Here is a 22,257-nt window from a genome sequence, read left to right on the forward strand (position 1 = left end):
GCTAGCTGCCAGCACGATGTGGAAGTAGCCCCCCGTGCTGACGGGCTTTGGGGGAAGCAAAAGACCCGCCAGCGCCAGGTCTCCAACAAGTGAAGTCAGTTGAGTGGTTGGGTGGGACCTAACCAAGTTTACATTTCGTAAGGTGTGAGTGATAGAGTCTAGATTTTGTGATTTTCCCCCCATATTTTCATTGCATTTTGATCAATATGTGCATGTATCAAGCTCAGAGTTAAAGCAGCCTCCCACTCTGTGCCACAGAAGCCAAGATGGCAGAGCCGTGGCTTGCCTGTGCCCATAGAGGCTGCATAGCTCCTCTTGCCTTCACCCCTAGACAGACGCCAGCAGCTGAAGACTGAAGTGGAGTAGTAATTGCCAGTGGAGTAAACAGCAGACTGCTGTACCCGGAAGGCTTCACTGTCTTTATTTCCTGACAAGCTGGCAGATTTTACGACTTTCCACGGTATTTTATCCTACAGACTCTGTTTTCCTTTGCATGGCCACGATTTCCATAGTAGGCCCTCAGTCACGTTTGTACATTCAAAAGTGACCTTGATCCGAATAATTAATTCCCTTCTGATTCCGTGGGCACTTTACAGTTTATGCAAATAATTTGAAGAGCTAGTTAGTCACATCCTCTTGATACACAGGGAGGCCGCCACTCATAGGATTGGGAATATTCCTTGCCTGAAAAGGATGTCTCCCTCTCCCCAAATTCAAGCTTGCGAGCTTCTTCAGCCCTCCATTTAGTCAGCCAGTCAGGTGTCTCTGTACCAGGCAATTGCCTGTAGGATTTTACCATTTTACAGACATGTGCAAAGTGTGATTTTAAAGTCAAAAGGATTATATCACGTATATGCAAAGGAAGGGAGCTGGCAGGGCAGACTTCAAAATGTAAATAACGGTGTATCTGGGTAGTGGAGTTTTAAATACTTATTTTTCTTATCTGATATACGTCATGTGTATTTTTTTTTTTTCACTTGGAAGCTGTTGTTTTTGTGTGGAAGGGAAAGAGACTTGTGGGAAGTAGACGGTACGTTGTCAAGGATGGACGAGGCAGGAGCGGCTCTGGGGCGCCTGTTGGATTTCCCTGCAAGAACTGAATGCAGGATGCCCTCGCCAAAGGCCTGCTTGTGTTCCCATATTTCCAGGTCACTTGGCAGAATGCCTCGAGTCTCAGGTTTCCAGGAGCAAATGGTATGGGTTTCTCCCCCAGTGCCGCTGGTGTTCTATCCCCTGGGGAGAAGTAGCCATTGATTTATCTGTGATATAAAAAAAATAGAAAAAAGAAACCTAACTCAAAAAACTCACAAGCCCCTAGGGCTTTCGCTGCCTGCCATTCCAGCTGTTAGGGAGCCTCATTTTGAGTCCGATGATACTTGTGGATTAGCACAAACCAGGAAATGTTTTCAGGGTCATTCCACAGGAAGACACGTAACAGCTGGGCCGTGGGTCTGTTGGTTCACATGGGCGCGTGGAAAGCTAACTTCATCTGTCAGGCCACAACAGGTTTTTGTCTGGTGGCTTTAAAGTTTGCACTTAAAAGTGTTGAAACATCTTCCTCTTTCAGAAGTTCACAGGAACCGATGTCAGTCTAGCTGGCATTTAATATGCCTCCTTGTGTGTATTGGACCAGGTGGGTTGTAAAAGCTCTGGCCTTCCAGAGGGCCCGGCTTCTCTGGCCAGGCCAAAGCCAAATACGTGTTGTAAATGATGCAGTACTTAAACAAGAGCATTCTAGGTAAAAGATAAACATGCTTTCCCAGAAGGATAACATCTGGCGTAACGATGAAGTCATAATGCCACTCCTTTAGTCCAGGGAATTTTGACCCTGCTTTTCAGATGCACTGTAATGTCAACATCACAAGGACTAAGATGATGCTCTCCTGAAGTGTCGTATTTAGGAAATTTGTAGCTGCTTGGAAAGTACACAAACATATTTAAAACAGGTTCTGCTTCCAGGGAGCTGGGGCCCAGGCCTGTGAAAGCAGAGGAAGACGTTGGGAAGGAAGGAGTGATACTCAGTAAATCCAAATGCCAGGCGCTTACGATTGGTTAAGTGAAATATTTATAATCTGTGACTATCGTTTTAAAATACTGTAACCTGATCGTTTGCCCCTGCTGAAACCACCCCCCAGCACCCTCAAACCTGCCGTACGTTTCCTCTCCTGCCCTTGATAAATCCTGGTCAGAGCTTTGCAGTTCCTTTTAGTCACAAGAATAGTTGGATTTCAGAGATGAAAGAGCCCTGCACAGTGTCCTATCACTTAACACTCCCTCTCCCAGGCCAGGTCTGCATCCTCTCAGGAGCCTGCAGCGCCAGAGAGGGGGACCCGCACTCTGTCACTGTCTTCTTCTCCCTCAGGGCTTGCTAGAGGTGGCCCTTCAGAAAGACTCCTGGGAGGTGGGCCCCAGCCCTGTCTGATGGCACATGGCTGCTGAGTCTTTCTTGGGCACTTTATGTCTTTTGAACCATCCCTCCTGAGATGTCTGGCTTCAGTTTTGCTAGGGGCTCCTGCCTCCCTGGGATGCGTGTTGTTTTTATTTTTTTTAATTTTTTGATATATTTTTCACATCATTGTTCATTTTGAAACAATGTTTGCTTTCCCCCATGCATGTTTTTAACTGCCTTTCCTGCTCCTGGGTTCTGGCATTCATTCCTCTGCTTTTGGGGATGTGCTGGGGATGTCTCTTGTAAGACTCTCTGGCCCTCCTAAGGCCCACATCCAGGTACATGGAACCAGCATCCTTGTCTAGCCATTGGGGGAAGGACCGTCCCATCACGACAGACCCTTCTTTGCTGTGCCTTTAGGGACAGGTTTGTTTTTTTTCTTTTCTTTCTTTGTTTATTTTTAATTATATATATTTTTACATCATTTTTCATCATGTTTCATTTTTGTACAATGTATGCATTTTCATCTTGGTTATAGTCCCCTGAAAATTCTCACTGCCCGCAGCACTATTTGCAGTAGGTAAGCTATGGAAACAACCCAAATGCCCCCAAACAGATGACTGGATCAAGAAGATGTGGTACATATACACAATGGAATATTACTCAGCAGCCAAAAAGATAAACTCATGCCATTCGCAGCAACATGGATGGAGCTGGAAGGGATCATGCTCAGCGAAATGAGCCAGAAAGAAAAAGAAAAATACCTGATGGCCTCACTTATAGCAGGGAAGTAGAGGATCCCAATAATGGATCAGGGGAAAAAAACTAATAAAATCAACAGGCAATTATAAATCAGAGACATACCACGGGGGGTGGAGGAGGGAGTAGGATCCAAACAACGGTGGGAAGCACGCAAGAACCATGGTGGTAGGGTTGGGTTTAAAATAGTTCGTTTTTCTCAAACCTGAGGGGACACTCCTCTTCAGTATCCTCTTGGAGACCCCTCCTCCCTCAATCAGGTGCTTGGGAGTAAGGTCTTTTCCAACAAGGAGGAGACCAGGAGGTAGGGGCTTGGGGGGAATCTGTCCTGAGCAGCCCTCTTTGGGGGCCTGTGACCTTCGCAGCTGGGTGAGAGCAGGCCCTTGGTGATAGAAGGGCCTCACCTGGCCTCTTAGCAAGTTTTAAAGGTGGTCTGAGATCCTATCCCTGACTATTTTGCTTTCAGCCTTCAGGATTTCAACTGGAACCTAGACAATGTCATGTCACTGTCTGGTTTCTGGAGTAAGCTTTGTCATTTGGCTCTGTTAGACCTTGTGTGTATTTGTTTCAGAGGCAAAAACATCCACGAAATAGGTAAACTAGGAACACAGGATTAACACATGTAGAGACAGGACTGAGGGGCTTGCATTTTTTACCTTGGGGAGTACAGTTTAATAGGGTATCATTATTAAAATCAGTATCTATTTTAATTACTAGTTCATGACTAGTTAGGCTATAAATTATCTTCCAAAACATCTGTGTCCGTGTCTGCTTAATGAATGTGTTAATGTTTACTTACCATGTCTACAGTAGGAGTTTTTCTCCCTTCATGTAAAAGCTTGTTATCACAATTTTTTAAGTATCTGCATGGAGAAGAGAGAAGTGTCATTTTTCACATTGATAAGATTTTTCCCTTTTTGCCTTTATTTCTGGAATCACCAATGCCAGTGGAAGCCACTGATTTTCCACTTGGAGCTCTTTTCACTCTGGTTGATCACTTGTGACTAATCTAAGTTATGTGTGGCTTTTTAATGACCAGTTTTAGCAGGATAAATGAGTTTCTATTCACTTAAACAAGAAAGTTAGTGTTAAGAATGTTGTATTTTATTACACAAGTGTGGGATTTTTATGATGAGAATTCAAACAAAAAAGTTACCTCCTTTTTCCCCTAAGTATGAGTGTGGATCCAGGTTTTGTAGATCCTGAAGAAAATGCAATTGGGGAGATTCTCCCTAAGGAAAATAACATTGCGTATACAAAATTAAATTCAAAAGTGAATATATGTTGAGAATGAAAGTTCTGAGAAATGATTTTTAAGCTGACAAATATTGAAGAGCCTAACAAAATTCAGAAAAATGCCAAAGTCAGTTTCCAGGAGTAACCTTTCCAGGGGTACCGACCCACGTTGTGGTGTGTGCAGTGCAAATACATAGCATGAGCCTCTCTGGGGTAACACCCCCCGCCCTGAGGACAGCAGGGAAGGCAGTGAATTCCTGGGAGCATTCCTGCATGGGGATGGTAGCAGTGAAATAACTGTGCACATAAGAGACTGGGAATCACGTAAATGTGCTTCATTAATTCCAACTAAATTGTGTCCTTACTTTGCTCCCTTTGCTAAGTCTCAGAAATTTTCTTGGCCACTCCAGTATTACTCAGCATAAGGGGAAGTGTAGTCAAGGGGAGAGGTGTGTGGAAAGAAATAGCGATCATAACTGAAAGCTATGAAAATATCTTGTTGTGCAGGTTTTATGAAAACCTATGGGGTGAGTCTGGGAGGCCCTCCGAGTAAGCTCTTTGGGTTTCACTTATCTTTGAGGGTAACTCCTCCCAGAAAAAGAAATAACTGCATGTCCAGAGGAACCACAGACAAGCATGTGTCCTGTATTTCTTTCCTCCATTCTTTGAACTTACTACCCAAAGTCATTCTCTTCTGTCTATTTTTGATGTGTTAGTATTAAACTATCAAGGAAGAATTACCCATGGAAAACTATATAAATATTTCATACTTTTCACTGTTTCGCATAAACTGTGCATTTAATTATTAGAATAACATGCTTAAGTATAGCAAAATGTTTATCCCAATAAGAAAAACTAAGACTACAGCAAAATCCCTGAAGTAAATACTCTCTTGTGCTACTTACCGTGTGACTGCACCTCAGTGGGGCTGCTGGGAGTACGAGGTGAGGCGGGATTGTATTTATATTCTGTATGTCTTATTTCCATTCTGGGGCCTTTTAGTGTCTAGGTAGTAAGTTTGAAAGAATTTTTATGCAAAGTCTCAAGTGACTTCGCTCTATTATGCCTAAACATGAAAATGGAAGTGTGTGGCAATTTCTACCTATTTGACAAGAAAAATCATACCTAGAATACACTGTAGACCGAATTGTGGAGACGGAAGGTAGAAGGATAGATATTATGCAGAATTTATCTCCTGCCTCTAAAGGAATGCAGTTAGGATAACTTTAAAATACATATGCAGATAAATTATTGGTATGCTGTTAAAAATAAAGATAAAATTTTTAATTCTTAATATGTACCAGTGACATTCTCCTAATGTTTTTATGTAAGGGTTTGTTTTTTATGTTAATAATCAGTTGATGTCACAGCTTGAAGTGGCACCTTTGATAATCACCTGTTCCAGGTGGACTCTTAGTTTGATACCTGGGTCCTAGTTGCCATCTTGTAAATTTCTCTCTCCTTCTGGACCAGCCCTGTCTGACCTACCGCAGGGACTTGTCCAGGCGTTCTGCCAATTTTGGTCCACCCTCTTGTTCTTAGGTTTGCTGGTTTGCTCCTGCTGATCCTTTGGTGAGCCTTCTCATACAGGTTCCCTGCTCTAGACCGTGCAGTGAGCGGCATTGCCATGTCAGCAGGATCACAGGCACACGCATTGGAGCCTTCATTCCCAAGGGAAAGCCACAGGCAGGCCCCTCACAGGCTGCAGCCTGGGACAGAGCTGGCTGACATCAGCTGTTGCCACAGGACGTAAACAGGGCTCCTCCTTTAACTTCCAGAGGAAATCTACACCCAGTAGAAGTGTCCTTTTCAGCAGTGTGTGCCCTGTGCCTGTGCGCCTCACAGTTACGCACAGGCTTTACCCCCAAAGAGTGAATGCTCCACATTCAAATTCCCTTAGCCCATCCCTTCGAGCTAGTGACAGGCTTCTAAGAGACCGCATCGCTCGTGGGTCTGAATTGTGTTCCCATGGCCTCACTACGTTTTTCATAGATATGTGGATAGTCTCTTTGAGCTGATATTAAACAAACATTTCTATAAAATATGTAAATTATTGTTCATCATTTGCAATTGTAAAAGGTCTGTAACATATTATATCTTCTTTTAAATTGCTGCTGAGTAGCAGCCTTGTAAGCTAGAAATTTTGTTTTACATTTGCATACCTTTATGTAAAACATTATTTTCATAGCAGATGTGTTGTCTCTGAATGAATGCCGATATTATGAAGGGAGAGGGAAATATTTTTCCCATAGCGCAGCATAAAAATAGTGGCATCCAATTTCACAATTTATCACTTTATACTTTTAGATAGTAAACACTTTCCTATAGCTCCATCTGAAATTATTATGATAAATTAATAGAACAGGATTTATTTGAGATGTGTGAGCTAGTTGAATAGACTCTATTAATATGCATGTAAAGCTGGTCAATTGCATTTGTTTAGAAAATTTACACTTGGACAAATAAGTTTTTCCTGTATCTTTTTTTATTTTTGAGGTATTTAGAGTATACCAGAAAATTAAATAACTGAATTTTTTCCATATTTCACTCTATTAATCTTATCTTTTTCAGATAGTACATTTCAGTGGTTCTTCTACTCTCTCTATTACCAATGACCTGGATGTCATAATCAAATGATTTTATGAAAAAGAGTTACTTTGATAGTATATTAGAGTTCTGATGAGTAAGATTTGATGGCATTAATATACTCAATGTAAATTTCAGAAATTTAATTCTTTTAAAGTTATAACAAATTTTAGTAATAACAGTGATAATGATAGTACTGTAATTGATTGATAACTACTTTCTTCTAGGTATAGTATTGGTGCTAAGGATTGTATGCCTAGAGTTTAAAAATTTTACAGGTGAAACTCTGACACCCAACTAGTAGTCAGTGGTAGAACCAGGTCACAGCTCTTCTGAGTGAACTCTGTTGCGTAACCTGGCATCTCCCACCCCTTAGCGTGGTCCACAGTCAGTTTGATGATGTGCTTTTGACAATTACAACAGCCGCCAGTTCCTTCTTCCTCCAGAGATAAAAGTGCAGAAGGAAGTTTAAGTGAAGCAGACACCTGGTTCATCTTTTATGAATAAATGTTAAAGAAAATCAGGAAGCAACATTTTCCACAGAAAGGAAACCATGAACCATGGTTCCCGGTTCCTACAGAATTGCATTTGGATCAGTACCACACTTCACAATTGAAGGTTTGAATGAACTTCCCACACAGAAAAGAAATTCTTTAAAATGACTCACTTCTGAATTAAGATTACAAACTTATAAGCACGTATAACTAATTCTGCTTTAGCCGGGAAGGAGTAGCGTCCCGACCCTCATGTAGTTTTATAATCTTCCTGACTTGTTCAGGATATGGTAGGCAGCAGAAGCAACCGGAGTGACCAGTACTTGATGTTAGAAAGAATCTAGGTCAAAGAGTTCAAAACTCAGATTTATGGCATGGAATAAGCACCGTTCAAAAGAATAAAAATAAAGTGTAACAGTTAATTATGAATTTTAAAAACCTCCTGTTATAGGAATGATAGCTTGGACCCCTACACGTCTCACTCAGAGTCTGTAATCAAGTGACTTCAGTATGTCCTCGTGTCATACACTATGATTTAAGATGTGACCCACTTAAATGAACAGAATCTATATTCTTACCACAAGCATGCCTCATTAGGTACCAGTAGTTCAGCTACAAGTAGTTTTCTAAGAAGAAGCGATGAATTCAGTATTTAATCCCAACCCTTGAAAGCAAGGCTCCTGACTGGCCACCTAGTGTCTCAGACTCCCTGTGCTAATGCAGTGGAGCCTCCCATTCAGAGAAGGAGCGTGTGTCCCTGCTAAGTTACACTCTTGTTTTTCTCGCTTCTTAGTTCACAGCAGTTGTGATAGAAAGGAAGGACAATTTCATCCATGCATTCATTCGGCAGATACTTATTGCATGCCTATTATGTGCACTGGAAATTCTTATTTTCAGGGGACGAACAGTCAAATTCATAAAGAAATAGAAAAGGTATGAAAAACAGATGTCACGAAACAAAAAATGTATTTTGGACCGTTTTGTTGACTCTCCCCTCTCGAGAAGTCGGCTGGCGAGGTCGGTTCCAGAGGGAGAGTAGGAGTGTCTCTCACTTGCGACTGGTTTCTTAGAAACTGAATAAATGTGAAAAGAGTTGAGAATCGAGTTGGAGCAGAGCAGCAGGATTAACCTGCCTTCAAAAATAGATGTGATCTGAAGCACTGATGCCAAACTGGAGCACAGGGCCAAGGAAGCACCCAGGAGACAGGCAGAAAGGCAGCGTGTAAGCTGTCAAGCCCAAAGGCCACAAAACACAACTTACTAGTGGAGTGGAGGATAAATGTGGCACTTTCCTGGGCCTGAGGAGGGCCTGTTCCTGTGCTGCTCCATGTGGTTATTTTAGGGGTGGGAATCTGTGTGTAGAGAGGGGGAATTAGAAGAGGCAGCCCTTTTGGGTGCGGGTAGCCATGTCCACATTTGTTGTACGTTTACACTGGTGTGCGTGTGTGTGTTTCGGGAAGGGGTGGCAGGTGACTCATCACAACAAAAGGCCACGCACCTTCCCTTGCTCTGGGTATTGCTCACCCCTCCCAGGTGGTTCCACAAAGCACAGCCAGGGTCAGGTTTGGACTCAGGGCAGAGACCTCAGTAACCTCCTAGGGCTTCTCTGTATAAGTCGCTGTAATAATTAATACTTTAATGACCCTGCAGTGTCAAAAAAGATAAAATTATTTGATGTCGTCTATGTAGGAAAGCGATGATTATTAAGTCCACCCCCTCTACTCCCCTGAGAGGTCAACAGTTTAAAGCTTTGGTGTTGGGGGGGGGGTAGTTATTTTTTAAATGTACTTACTGATAAAAGTTCCCAAGTGAGTAAGTTGTCATTTCTGTCGCTTTCTGGATATTCCTGTCCTCTGTGAAAGTGGTTCCTGGTCAGTACTTCACTTTCCATTTGTAACCAGTTATTCTGGTCACGAAATTTCCAAACATTTCATTTGTGACTGGAGTGAAGGATTTACTTCATTAGGTCCAGTTCACATTTTCCACTTCCTTTGAAATAAATACCTTATATATGTTTTAAAAAAGTATCTTAAAGATGGGCAGGAATAGTTAACATTTTCTCAAATTTGTCAAGAGCAGTTTTAAAATCCAGAAGTCTGTGTGCTAGATAATACTATTCTCTACTGATCAATTTTGAACAATGTTAGATTTTCCTATGGGCGTTGTTTATATGTGGGTCTCCAGTCCTGTACTTATAACGGCTCGTACCTCATCAGACCGGACAAGATGACCGCCTGAGGGGTTACATTTGTATTCACGGAACAGCATGGTCTTGAGTTTCAAAGGAAGAATAAAGCCAAACGATTATAATTTGAGCACTTTAATAAATACTAACTGATCAATGAGACTGATCCCATACTAGCTGCAGGGTGTGTGGACAATAAAAGAAAATCTTCAAATGGCCATAAACAATGTTATAAATGTCTTGCCTTTTATTATTTGTCTTTGCCTTTTACCAGGGAGGTTATGAGAACTGGGAATCATGAGGTTGGATGTATTTTTTTTTTTTTTTGGCTGACTGAATTAAAAGTAAAGGAAATTTTAATGTAATACTAACTCATATCTTCAGCAGGATAAATAAAGAAATGTGCTTTTAGTAATAATAGACACCTAATCACGCCTCCTCACCTGCCTACTGTCTCTAAAGGAAAGTTATGAACTTGATTTTGAATGAGAAGCACATTAGGTGACAGGCATGTTCATTATTGCTGAATTCTGGTTTTCATGAAAACTTCAGTTCTATCATCATATTTGAGATGTCAAAACATGCCCCGATGGGAGAGTTCAGAGTGCTGGGTGATTCATGGGAGATCACCAAGTTACATGATCGTATAGAAGGATAGCAGAGCTCAGAGAGCACTCTTAAAAACATCGTTTGTGGCAGCAAACTCCAAGATGGTCCAGCAACCCCTACCTCCCTACATTCCAACCCTTGTAGACCCCCCCTCCTCTTAAAAGTGGGCCTTCCTAGAAACTCACGCATGGCTAGTATATTGGCCGTCCTTGGTGCGATGAGGTAAGAACGTTGCTTTTGCTAGCAGGCTCTTTCCAATGGAGCCTTTGATGAAGCTCCCCAGGAGGCACATGACATGGAATTTGCAGCATCCCCAGCAAGCAGCCAATTGGAGCTAAGCCCCTCAGCTCTGCAGTTCTTGAGGAGCTGAATGCTGCCGCCAGCCATGTGGACTTGGTAGCAATTCCCCCGGTCAGGTCTTCAGATGAGACCCCATCCCTGACTGCTAGCTTCACTGCGGCCTAGTAAGAGACCCTACAGTAAAGGGTCAGTTCAATGAGGCTTCAGTTCCTGACCCACCAAAACTGTAGTTAAATATGTGTTGTGAGATTCTAAGTGTGTGGCAGTTTGCCGCATAGCAAGAGAAATCTAATGCAGTATGAGTTAGTCAGGGCTGCTGTCACAAATTAGCACAGATGGGGCTTAGCCAACAGAACAGTATTTTTCAGATTCTTCAGATTGAAAGTCTGAGAGCAAGGTGTTGACGGGTTGTGTTTTTCTGAGGTCTCCTTGGCTTGTAATTAGCCATCTTGTCCCTATGATTTCTTGCATGTCAGTGCCCTAATCTCTTCTTAACACCCGTCATATTGGATTAGGACCCACACTAATGACTCTACTTGAACTTAATTACACTTTGAAGATGCTGTGGCTAAATACATTCCATTCTGGAGAACTGGGGATTAGTTTTATAGGGAACATATAAGTTTTACAGGGAAACAGGTGAGCTCAAAAGAAGAGGTTATAAAAAAATCTGTGATTTTGTTCATCTCTGTAGTTATAACTCTCTCCCACTTATTATCAATATGACTCCTTCATTCTTCTTTATTGTAACATAACTGTGTGAGTCAGAATATCTGTGATTTTTAAACCCTGTCTCCTTAACAAAATTGAAAGTCCTATGAGCATGCTTCCCATATATTTTTACATGTCATAGTTTATAGTATTTAAGATGATATTAGATGCATTTCTGAAATCTGGAATAACCTTTTTTGCTTCCCTGTATATTCCTAAATAAGAATATCCTAGAAATACTTTGTCTTAAGAATGAAGAGCTGTTAAAGACAGAAAGGGATTTGAAGAAGTTGTATTTATTTGAACTACTTGTCCAAATAGATGGTGGCAAGACCAGAGACTGTGTCTTTCTATTTTGCAATTCAAATACAGTAGATACACATTTAGATCCTATCCAATGACATAATGACTCTTTAAGACATTCTTTCTTGGAACTATTAATAGTGCTATAGAAGTTTAAAATATTATCCAAAATTGGAAAAAAAATCACCTGTATTACATGAAACCTTTATAGTATTCCAGTGTTTCTCAAAAGTGTGGTCTGTGGACCCAGCAGTCCCCTAAAAACTCTCTGGTTGAACTAAGTGGTTAAAACCATTTTCATAGTAAAACTGAGACACTGGTGTGTGTTTGTGTGTGTATTTGTATTTGTATTTGTACTTAGGATGCAAAAGAAGTAGTGGGAAACATACTTTGCCAGTAAAAAGGAAAGAATGCTGGATCCTTTGCATGAACCAAGGCAGTGTATCATGCTGCATCAGATATTCATAGACCAAAAACACACCTAATTTTACTTAGGATCATCCTTGATGAACCAATTAAAGTTGTACTTGTTATTAAATCTTGACCTTTGATCACACATCTTTATAACATTCTGCGTGATGATATGGGACATTCCTGACCCATATCAAAGTACAAAGTGGTAAAACAGGATAGTACCTGGACAGTTGCTTGAGTTGAAAGCTGCACTCACTCATTTTTCATGGGATACCTTTTTTACCTGGAAAAAAAAAAAAAACAAGAAATATGAACAGACTTAGGTTTTTGACAGACATTTTCTCAAAAAATGAACAAAGTGAGTCTGTTGCTTCAAGGGAAACAATGAACAGCATTTATTTTTAATAAACAACTCCAGCTTTCAAACAGAAAGTAAAATTTTAGAAATTTTTTCTGTCCATGAAAACTTGACTGATTTCTAAATTTGAAGATTGTTCTGATGAGATCAGGTGGTGATATTAACACTTGTTATTTTTATGATACTGTATAATGAAATGTGTCAGCATTTGAAAGAAGTACAGAATGTATTGAAACAGTATTCTCTAAATTACCAGTACATCATGGTGTAACTTGATGCCTGGATAAATGATTCCAAGTGCAAAAAAAGAACAGTGGATTTTGAGAGAGTAAAACATCATTATATTGGATAATAAACAAGGTTGAAAATTGATGACAATACTAAAGTTCATCACTTCTTTGATATGGTTTCATAAAGCTGATTGATAAGGTTTCTGATTTCAAAGGGCAACTGACCTTTCAGTAACTACCATTTGTTGAGCTTTGGTGTAAGATTAAAGAATAATCCAGAGGCCCTAAATCAAGACCAGTGATTTGCTGTAGCTGTTGGTTTCAAACAGGAGCCAAGAACAAGATCTTCCTACAGTCTCTGGCCACTCAGCATGCAAGTGGGAATGGCTAGTTCAGTTGGACGAAACAGTTTATTGCTATTTTTTGAACAGCACAATTGCACTATATTAGGTTTAAAAAAAATGGAATGTTCAAAAGTAACGTATTGGTTTTAAAAATAACATGCAATATCATCTGAAAAGGTTATTAAAATATTTTCTCCTTTTCCAACTACATATCCTTCTGAAGTCAGAGCTCTTTTCATTCATTTCAACCAAACCAACAATGCATTATTACTGATTTTTGCCATTTTCATCATTTTCCTCAGCCCAACTCTGAATTCATTTCTCTATTTAACTTTCTCAAGTTTCCAGTCAATGAAAAATAAAGAGAATTAGTTAAATATCGAAGCAAATATGAGAATTTAGCTCTTTTTTCTTAAGCCAGACATCTTAAAGATTAGCAAAAATGTGAAAGAATGTCCTCTTCTCATTAGTTTTTCTGTTTTGAGAAATACAGGTTTTTTTTTAATTAAAAACATTTTACTGTGATGGAGAGAAAAATCAGCATTTTGCTACTATCATAGTAAAGATAGCTTCAGGCAGAAAGTGTCAGTAAATGGAAAATTGTGATGAACAGGATGTTTTCATGGATTTAAGTCTTCCCACATACTTATTAGTATCAAAAAAAAAAGCAAAAAGAATTCTTTAGCAGAGAAATTCAACAGCACCTTGACCAGGTAATCAAAGGATTCACTTTTGAGACAGTGTGTTCCCCCAGATGTGAGTCTGAGAAAGAGGATGTTCTGGCTGACATGGCGAAGGCTGAACAAAATCATGAGCTAGCAATGGCCAAACCAAAATGAGAAATATTCTCTGTAAAAATTAGATAAGATGGCGTTCTTTGAAATGCTGGGTCACAAAAGACAAAGGTGAACTGGACTGTCTAGTCCAGAGTATGGGAGGCTAGGGAGAAATGACAGCTGCACACGCTGCCTGGCCTTCACTGGGATTCCGCACTAGGAGAAAAGTGTGATCAAGGGCTGCCCTGGGGTAAAATTCCAGATAAGTGTCTCTGCTGGAATGTCTTGAACTCTACCGGGTTATTTGACTTGTTGTGACAGTACATCCTGAAGGTAAAGATAAGAAAGAGTATTATTGTTTCTTGCCATTTTCATCATCTTCCTCAGCCCAAGTCCAAATTCACTCTCTACTTCTATCAAGTTTCCAGTCAATGAAAAATAAAGAAAATTAGCTTGTTAAAAACTATGATGTGTTTTCCTAATGTAAAATTCAACTACTTAAAAAAAATCAAAGGACAAGTAACTATAGAGGATTTAGGTCATTTTGGTATGTTGTGACTGTCATGTTCATTTTTTTTTGCTAAAAATTGTGACTTTTCTATATATTCTTTTTTAAAACAGATCATCAGAAACTGGAAAGGGAAGCTAGGATCTGCCGTCTCTTAAAGCACCCCAATATTGGTAAGGAAATGTTTTCACTGTATTTTAAACATTAGCTAAAAAATTTATACATATTTTGCCACAATAGAAATGTTAATTTAATAATCTAGAATATTTGCAACTATAAACACAAAGTTTCTTATGTTGCATTAGGTTGCATTTAATTCTTTAGTTTTTGTAATACAATCTTTGCAGCAGGCAAAGAAAGTAAAAATCATCTCTAAATTGCCTCTAAGTTTGTGGAAATCAGAGGCATTTATGTTTAAAAAAGACTAGAGATGATTATGTTAATTGAGTCAAGAACTGATGTTTCTTACTTGTATAGAAAGTGTGTGTGCATGCATGTGTGTGTATATACATGTGCACAATACAAAATAACAAAGTTGATTACATACCAGCTGGTGGAGAAACTCAGTATAATTTGAAGCATTCTTGGTTATCTTCTGTTAACTTTATTTTAAATACATATGTTGGAATCTGCTGCATTAACTATTGGTGTCCTCACACTGGCTTCTACCCAAAATGGAAATGATATCCTTTACCTAATTTGTAGGGCAGTTGTGAAGATAACAATGAAACGAATCTAAAAATTACCTTGAAAGGTTCCTTTTCCAAAAGGTGACAGTTCTCTGTGTATTGAGACTTAATAACCTTCTGATGTAGAAGTGGTATGAGGGAGGGTGATAACTCTTAGAATTTGTAAAACGTTCACAGAGCAGGTTTATCTTTATTTTATACATAATAGTATTGATTGAATAGTGCTTCTGTGCGTGTCTAAGGATTGATTGCTGCTGTGGAAGCATGGAGAGATAGAAACTGAGGTTGTAATTTTAGTCAGCCAAATGAGTTTTTTACCTGTTCTGCAAAAAATATTATTGATTCTATTCTAGGAACTAGTGAGAGTACTTTAGAAGATTTTATCTTATGAATTATAAAGTAACATGAAAATTTCAAAAATAAAAAAATGGGTGAATACAAGAAAAATAGAACAAAGTGTGTTCTATTTTGGGGAGATGTTGCTGTCCCAGCTGTTACTTTCATTGTCAACCAAAATATTTCTGATGTAGAAGTGGTGTGAAGAGGAGTGATATCAGTAGAATTTGCAAATCATTCACAAAGCAGATTTATAGTTCTTTCAATTTTATGTATAGTGCCATTCCATTTCTGTCCCTGCTTTAGAGTTTTCAGTATCCTTCATTTGTGGGAAGTGAATGAAGTCCTGAAATAAGTAAGTGAATAGATATGACTAAGGAAATTTGAAGTTTTTTTAAAGATTTATTTTTATTTATACAAGAACCAGGGTACAGGCCAGATGTGCAGGAGGGTGAGAGGATTCACCAGAGACAGTGTGGGGAACAGAACAGGCAGACTGACGAAATACACTGCTGAGGGGAGCAGTGGGCGAGACAGGAGAGGTCTGCTGTACCATGTGGGGTTCACGCTGGCTGGCTGGGATCGAACCCACTCTGCAAAGGCTGTGGACAGCTTCACAGTGCAGGTGCTCAACTACCTGGGCCACCAGGGAGGCCCAGAAAATCTGAAGTTTTAATGAACTACTATCTAGGAAGGAGCCTTCTGGTTAGGAGAGAGAACAAAACTCTGAAATGTAAGAATACCTCTTTGCAAGTGCTGTGCTCTGATAGAAGTCTGTGCATCTCTTGGTGCTGTGTCATTTTCCTTAGGACTTCTGTAGCAAAGCCCCACAGACCAGGTGGCTTAACCAGAGAGATTTCATTTCCCAAGTCTGAAGCCATGGCGCGATTCAGTTGGCGGCCTTTAAGGATTCTGTCCTGGACTTGTAGATGCTCAGCTTCTCCCTGTGTCTTCACAGGGTCTTGCCCCTGATTGCTGTCTCTGTTGTAATTTCTTCTTCTAATGGCACCAGTCAGATTAGATTATCCTCCTTCTAATGACCTCGTTTTAACTTGATTACCTCTGTAAAGACTCTGTCTCCAAATACAATCACATTCTGAGGCCCTGGGGTTAGGACATGAACATGAGTTTGGATGGACTTTTCAGTCCGTGACACTAGCTAACGAGAGATGACTCAGTGGCAGCAATGACAGTGACTGTCGCAGAAAAGTATGCAGCAGGGGGCAGAAGGTGTGTCCAGAAGACAGCTGCCATCATGGCCTTCTGAGAGTGGACCTTCTGTGTGGGCAGCAGTGGCCGTGCTGGGGGAAGTCACTGTCTGCAGAGACCAGCATCCCACCCATGACGGGGCTTCCTTGCGGCTGCTTCAGACCATGCAGGGAAGAGCGCGCGGGGGCCTGGTTTCTCTGCGGTAAACCATGTGTCATCTCAGCAGTGGGTGGCAGGTGTCCCGTCCCACCTTGTTCTGCATTTTATTATTTGCTTGTTTTCTTAAATCTGTCAGATTTTAGAACTTTAGGGAATGAAATTCTGCTTTTTGACAATTTTTCCCCTATGAGAATTTGCTTGTTGCATTTTTATTTTTCTTGTGCTTTCTCTTGGCACAGAATCAATACCTGGGAATTTGTAGCAAAGAAAGGTTTCTCCCGCAGAGACATGTATTAAACCAAGTAAAAGTGATGATTCCTCAGATCACCTTTTTTTTTTTATATCTTTCTTTTTATTGCGGAGGTGGGGTGGGGGGGCAGTGTGCAGAAGAAACAAGTGGGAACAACTTTAGGCATTTGTTGCCGTCTTTCCTGACTCTTAATAAAATTCCTATGTATATGTTACCTTTGAAGATTCTCTTGTGCTCATTCTCATACTCCTTTAGCTTAACCATGCAAATAGAATTTTTTTTTTTTAAGATTTTATTTATTTATGCAAGCACTGGGTACAGTCAGAAGCGCAGGAGGGTGAGAGAATTCCCCAGAGCGGGGAGCAGAACAGGCAGACTGACAAAGTACAATGCTGAAAGGAGCAGCGGATGTGGCAGGAGAGGTCTGTGCGTCATGTGGGACCCTTACCCGGTGGCCGGGGATCGAACCAGCGCTGCAGAGGCTGCGGGCAGCTTTGCAACCCAGCGCTCACCCACTGCGCCAGCAGGGGAGGCCCATGCAAATAGAATTTTTGATCATCTCCATCGGATTCATTGAGCTTGTAGCTACTGCCAGGCCAAGTGCTAGATGCGCCCTGATAACTAAGTGGTGATCACGAGACAGTGTCCTTCCTTTTCCAGAGTCTTGTCCCTCTGTAAGGAAACAGGTCATAAATAAAGCAAGCATTGCAATAATGTCATAGGAACTCTGTTCAGAGAATTAAAATGGGGTGATTTGATACCAGTAGTTTGGGTGGCTCCTGAGACAAACAGAATCAGACACTAATTAAAGGCAGTGGGCAGGTTATTTGACATCATTGCAATGGGAGAGAGAGCTGAGCTCAATTCCCAATACCAGAGAGGTATTGGGAGGTTGACAGGCAAGGAATAGAATGCGGGTCAGAGGGTGGAAAATTTCTAAGAGGAGATAACAGGGTGGGTGGGGGCCTGGCTACTCTTGCCAAACCCAGTTCTTGTGAAAGGATGGACAATGGCATGGCCTGCAGGCGTGGGGGTGAGAACTCGATCAGATAGCAGGGGGCATATGAAGTACTAGGATTTTTTTAAAGATTAACTTAGACAGGTCAAGGGTTGGGCTAAGGAAAGACCTAGTGCAAACAGGGCTTTGGAGAGCCTGTCTTGTTCGGTCAACGAAAGAGGCCTTGTTGCTCGTTTAGATGGGGTGTCAGGCCAGATATGCTGTGGGGGTCACATTTATGCTGACCTCTAAATGATGAGAAGAAACCATCCTGAAAAAGCTCCAGGCAGAGGGAGCTTCCCTTGTTTGGGGATGTAGGGGGACCAGCCGTGGGTCAAAGGGAGAGGGAGCTGACATGAGTCAGAAGGGGACACGGGTGCCCGACTAGCAGGGCTTTGGAAACCATGTTAGCATATCTGAGGTTCATTCTGAGGAGTGGGAAGCCAGTGAAAGGTCTTCCGCCTAAGAGCGCGTCATGATTTGGCTCTTCTGTTGCGTGTAAAACGGACGGCAATCACGAGAGCAGAGTCGGGGATCATAGCTGGCTCTCCCTGTTTCTCAGAATCCAGTGTTTATCACTTGGGCCCTCAGCTCCATGCTCTCAGGTAAGGATGTCAGGGCTCCAGGCTGCCTCTCCTGCCTGTGGTCTGCAGAGTCCAGGACAAGCACTGTCCCTCTTCTGGGGGCTCAGGCATTCCCTGCATAGCCCCCCATCTTTGCTGTGCTTTCAGGGGAGCTAGCTCTGTCGAGCACAGACTGCACCGATTATAGCCAACTGGAAGTCAATATTAAGGTATTAGGATGATGAGAATGTTACCTTATGCTTCTGTTATATTATTTTTGATCGTTGTCTTCATCTTACATCTTAATAAAATGAGTCTATTTTCTTTGAGGTATAAGCCAACTTGAGGTAAACCGAATGGTTTGCTCTCCTTGTCAATATATCTACTATGTAAGGGGAAAAGTCCTTTAAGGCAGTAAAGTAAACTGTTTAGAGCAAAGTCAGATGGATGTGAAAATTACTCCGTATTTCCATTGTTGCTGTGCTTGATCTTTGCTAAGCACTGTTGAAGAGTATGGTAAAGCCCAGATAGCTGTGGCCAGTACAGAGAAACTAGGAGGACAGGGCAACACTCACTCACTCCAGGAAAGAGCCAGGAAAAAGCTGGGGCAGGAAAGAAAAGAGACACATCCAGGAGTTGGATGTGATTCCTGCACTGCCTCCAGTGAGGGAATACCTGCTTCTGGCCCTTTCTTGTGAGGAGATGGATATTTGAGATAGCCCTGCAGTTGACAGGGTCATAAATCCTGTTGTCCGGGCTGTGCCATCCATTCTCCAAATACCTGAAGGTACCCTTTGTGTAGACTTGAGAAACAGCTTGGCAGTTTTTCAAAAGCTTGGAGAAACCATTGTATTTGGAGATCAGGCTGCCCTTTTGTGGTGCGGCTCAGTGAACCCAGTTGCTGAGGGGCGTGAAGGTATCTGCAGCCTGTTTATCTCTTCGCTGTCAGGGATGCCTAGTACAACTAGCTAAGCTTCCTGAGATGACCTCATGATCGCTGATGACTACCTCCTCCCTGCTAGGGCACCGGCCACAGCCCCAGACAGAAACACACCTACTCAGGCATTATTAAAAGGTATCACAGGAGGGGCCTCCCTGGTGGTGCAGGTGTTAAGCACCGCACTATGAAGCAATCCGCAGCCTCTGCAGCACGATTTCCATCCCCGGCAAGGGAGCTACCCACATCGCGCAGCAGACCTCTCCTGACTCACCCACTGCTCCCCTCAGCAGTGTATTTCAGTCAATCTGCCTGTTCTGTTCCCCATCCTGTCTCTGGTGAATCCTCTCATCTCCCACATCTCTGGCCTGTACCTCAATTCTTGTATGCATAAATGAGTCTTTAAAGGAAAAAAAAGGTATCACAGGAGCTTAAGGACATAGCATTGGTGAAAGAGGTCTTGTTGGGCTCCCCGCCCCTCCCTGCTCGCCTTTATTCTGCTGCTGAGCCTGATCTGCTCCATGAAATGCTGAAGCACGCTACAGTTGCTCACTAAATTCTACTTGGTCTCTGTGAAACAGCAAATATCTACCATTTCTTTCTTCCTGAGGATTATTAGAAGGAATTAGGCAGTGCATCTCATTTTGATGAGTGAAAAAACTCTGGAAGATATTTAATGTAAATAAATAGTTAAGTGAATTGTTATGATGCACTTTTAACCAAGCTTAGCAATTTAATCATTGCTTAATGGTTAATAATTCTTCCTGATGCATAAATACTCAACATTGGAAAACATGTCAAAAACATATATGTAATATATATAATGTGATCTATAGAGGTAATCAGTGCATGGTACCATGAGACAGAGATTTTATGGATTATCCAGTACAAATGGTGAACTTTTTTGTTGTCATAATTGAGGAGACTAAAATTTTATGACACTATGCAACTTTTCCATAGTCCTATTTCCTTAATCACACTGCCAGACCTAAATTCTCAGTGCCTTCCCTGGAGAGAAAAGATTGATGTTTAGGAAACCTGACTTGCAACAAGACTGAAAAGGGGTTGGCGTTCCTGTTCTTGTTCAAGAACAACTATGACTTTTGAATTCAAATTAGCCTTTCCTGATATTAGCTAAACATTGAGTTGTAAAGCCCTAACACTTACGCAAGGAAAGAAACCAGCTTTGGAGAGCACTTGTAACTCCTCCCTATGTCCCTATATACTAGCCTCAGTATGGAGCTGTGAGTTTCAGAAAGATGTTGCACATGAACAGCATGTCTAGCTTGGCTTGTATAGTAATGCATGAAATGACGTATGCTGACAGGTGGAGATTACTGACTATAAAGAAACTTTACTTCCTGTATAAGCAGGCATCATATCTATGAAGATGCAGCATCTAGGATTCGTCAGATTTCCCTTTCTTAAATTGTAAAAGTAGAAGAGCTTCAGGAATTATCTGAGTCCAACCTGTATCCTGCAGGTTTCAGTAGGGAAGAAATTAACATGCTCAAGGTCAACACACATCTCCAGAGATGAAAAATGAGCAACCTGCTTTTACCTCATTTTGCAGGCAGTCTCTCTTTTTCCTTGACTTTGAAGGCATGGTCTCGTACTATAAAAAGAACCCTTAAACCTCAATCTTTTATCTCCCTAATCTTTGCAAAAAATCCTTGGGTCAAATACCATCCCTCCAATTTTCACAGAACACAGTTTACTGTGATTATTATTATTGCTGTTGTTTGTTCTTTGTTTTTTAACAAAGTTGGTTTTGTCCTACATGTTTAGGGAAGAATTTATGGAGAACAAATCTAGTCACATTGTATAAGTCACATTGTATTCCAGTTGTCAGTCATCAGATGATTGAATTGACTTTTGTGTCTGTTGCTATAATATTCCAGTTTTTGCCTTCTTTGAAGGAAACAGTCACCTGGGAAGGAATAGAATTGGTGTAGAGTAAATGTTAACTGGTGTGTTGAGAAAACACAGTCAGTGGCTTTGTGAATGATTGTTCAAAGTCTTTCTCAATATGAGAAATTCGATGTTCCAGAATGATGCTTAGTTTTCCTCTATGACCTCCCCCTTACTGGCAATTCATGTCTAATTTTCAATTTATGTCTAATAGTCATAGTTTATAATTACACAAGAATAAGTAATTTCTAATAGACAAGTTTCTCTAGTGTCTCTCCAACAGATAAAGAGAACACTATTCATTAGTAAAAAGCAAAGTACCCTTGATTTATGGTCACCTTTTACTTGATTAAATTTCATTCTTGATCTTGATTTTTTCAGTGTGAAAGATAAACTGCTTCTTAGAATATTTGTCTGCAGATTATCTTCTAACAAATATGAGAAACAACACAGAGATAGTCCCTCTCCCCAGCAAGTAGATGTTTTCAAAAGTCTCATTAATGACTCTAGCATTTTCTTTTTTTGCTTTTGTCCATTTAATATGGCACTGATAATATGCCCTGTATAATTCATCATCCTTCTCAGTAAATCATTTACATAGTAGAAAGATAAAATATGGATATAAAAGTTGTTGATTTATGATATCTTAAATTATCTTTAATAAGTGTGGATCTGAGTCCATTTGTAAACAAGTAGTTTTTTCCACATATCATTGACAAAGTCTATTTTCTGGTTTGCATTGGAAGAAGTAGGATAGTATATGAGACTTGAGAGGCTCTTCTGTTACAAATGAAGGACCGTTTATGGTTTTGACCTACTAGTTTCAATGCCTGATACTTATTCGAATGTATCTCCTAATTTGTTCTGCTTAACTCTGTTTTATTTCTTGGCAAAGTTGGTCACATCCCTTAAGATTACTGGACACTTATAATCGTTTTTGGGCTCAGCATTATGCTCTCAACTAAAGCTTGTAAGGAAAATAGTTCCAAACATTGCCAGCTCTG

At 40.8% G+C, this 22,257-nt stretch overlaps 1 protein-coding gene and 1 non-coding gene across 10 annotated transcripts in view; both read left to right on the forward strand.

Annotated features, from left to right (window-relative positions):
* CAMK2D (calcium/calmodulin dependent protein kinase II delta) overlaps positions 1 to 22,257 on the forward strand; it is a 259,262-nt gene that overhangs the window by 71,685 nt on the left and 165,320 nt on the right. For all 9 annotated transcript variants that reach the window (XM_037509537.2, XM_054694548.1, XM_054694550.1 and 6 more), the window contains exon 3: positions 14,316 to 14,375. In XM_037509537.2, the coding sequence (XP_037365434.1) occupies positions 14,316 to 14,375 (60 nt within the window). The remainder of the gene's footprint in view (positions 1 to 14,315; positions 14,376 to 22,257) is intronic.
* Positions 12,853 to 12,985, forward strand: LOC119243864 (small nucleolar RNA SNORA2/SNORA34 family). Its single transcript, XR_005124866.1, has one exon. It is a non-coding gene; the product is annotated as a small nucleolar RNA SNORA2/SNORA34 family (small nucleolar RNA).

Source organism: Talpa occidentalis, unplaced genomic scaffold, assembly GCF_014898055.3.
Source record: "Talpa occidentalis isolate TD23 unplaced genomic scaffold, MPIMG_talOcc4v2.1 talOcc4.13, whole genome shotgun sequence".
In the NCBI taxonomy this organism is placed as follows: Eukaryota; Metazoa; Chordata; class Mammalia; order Eulipotyphla; family Talpidae; genus Talpa; species Talpa occidentalis.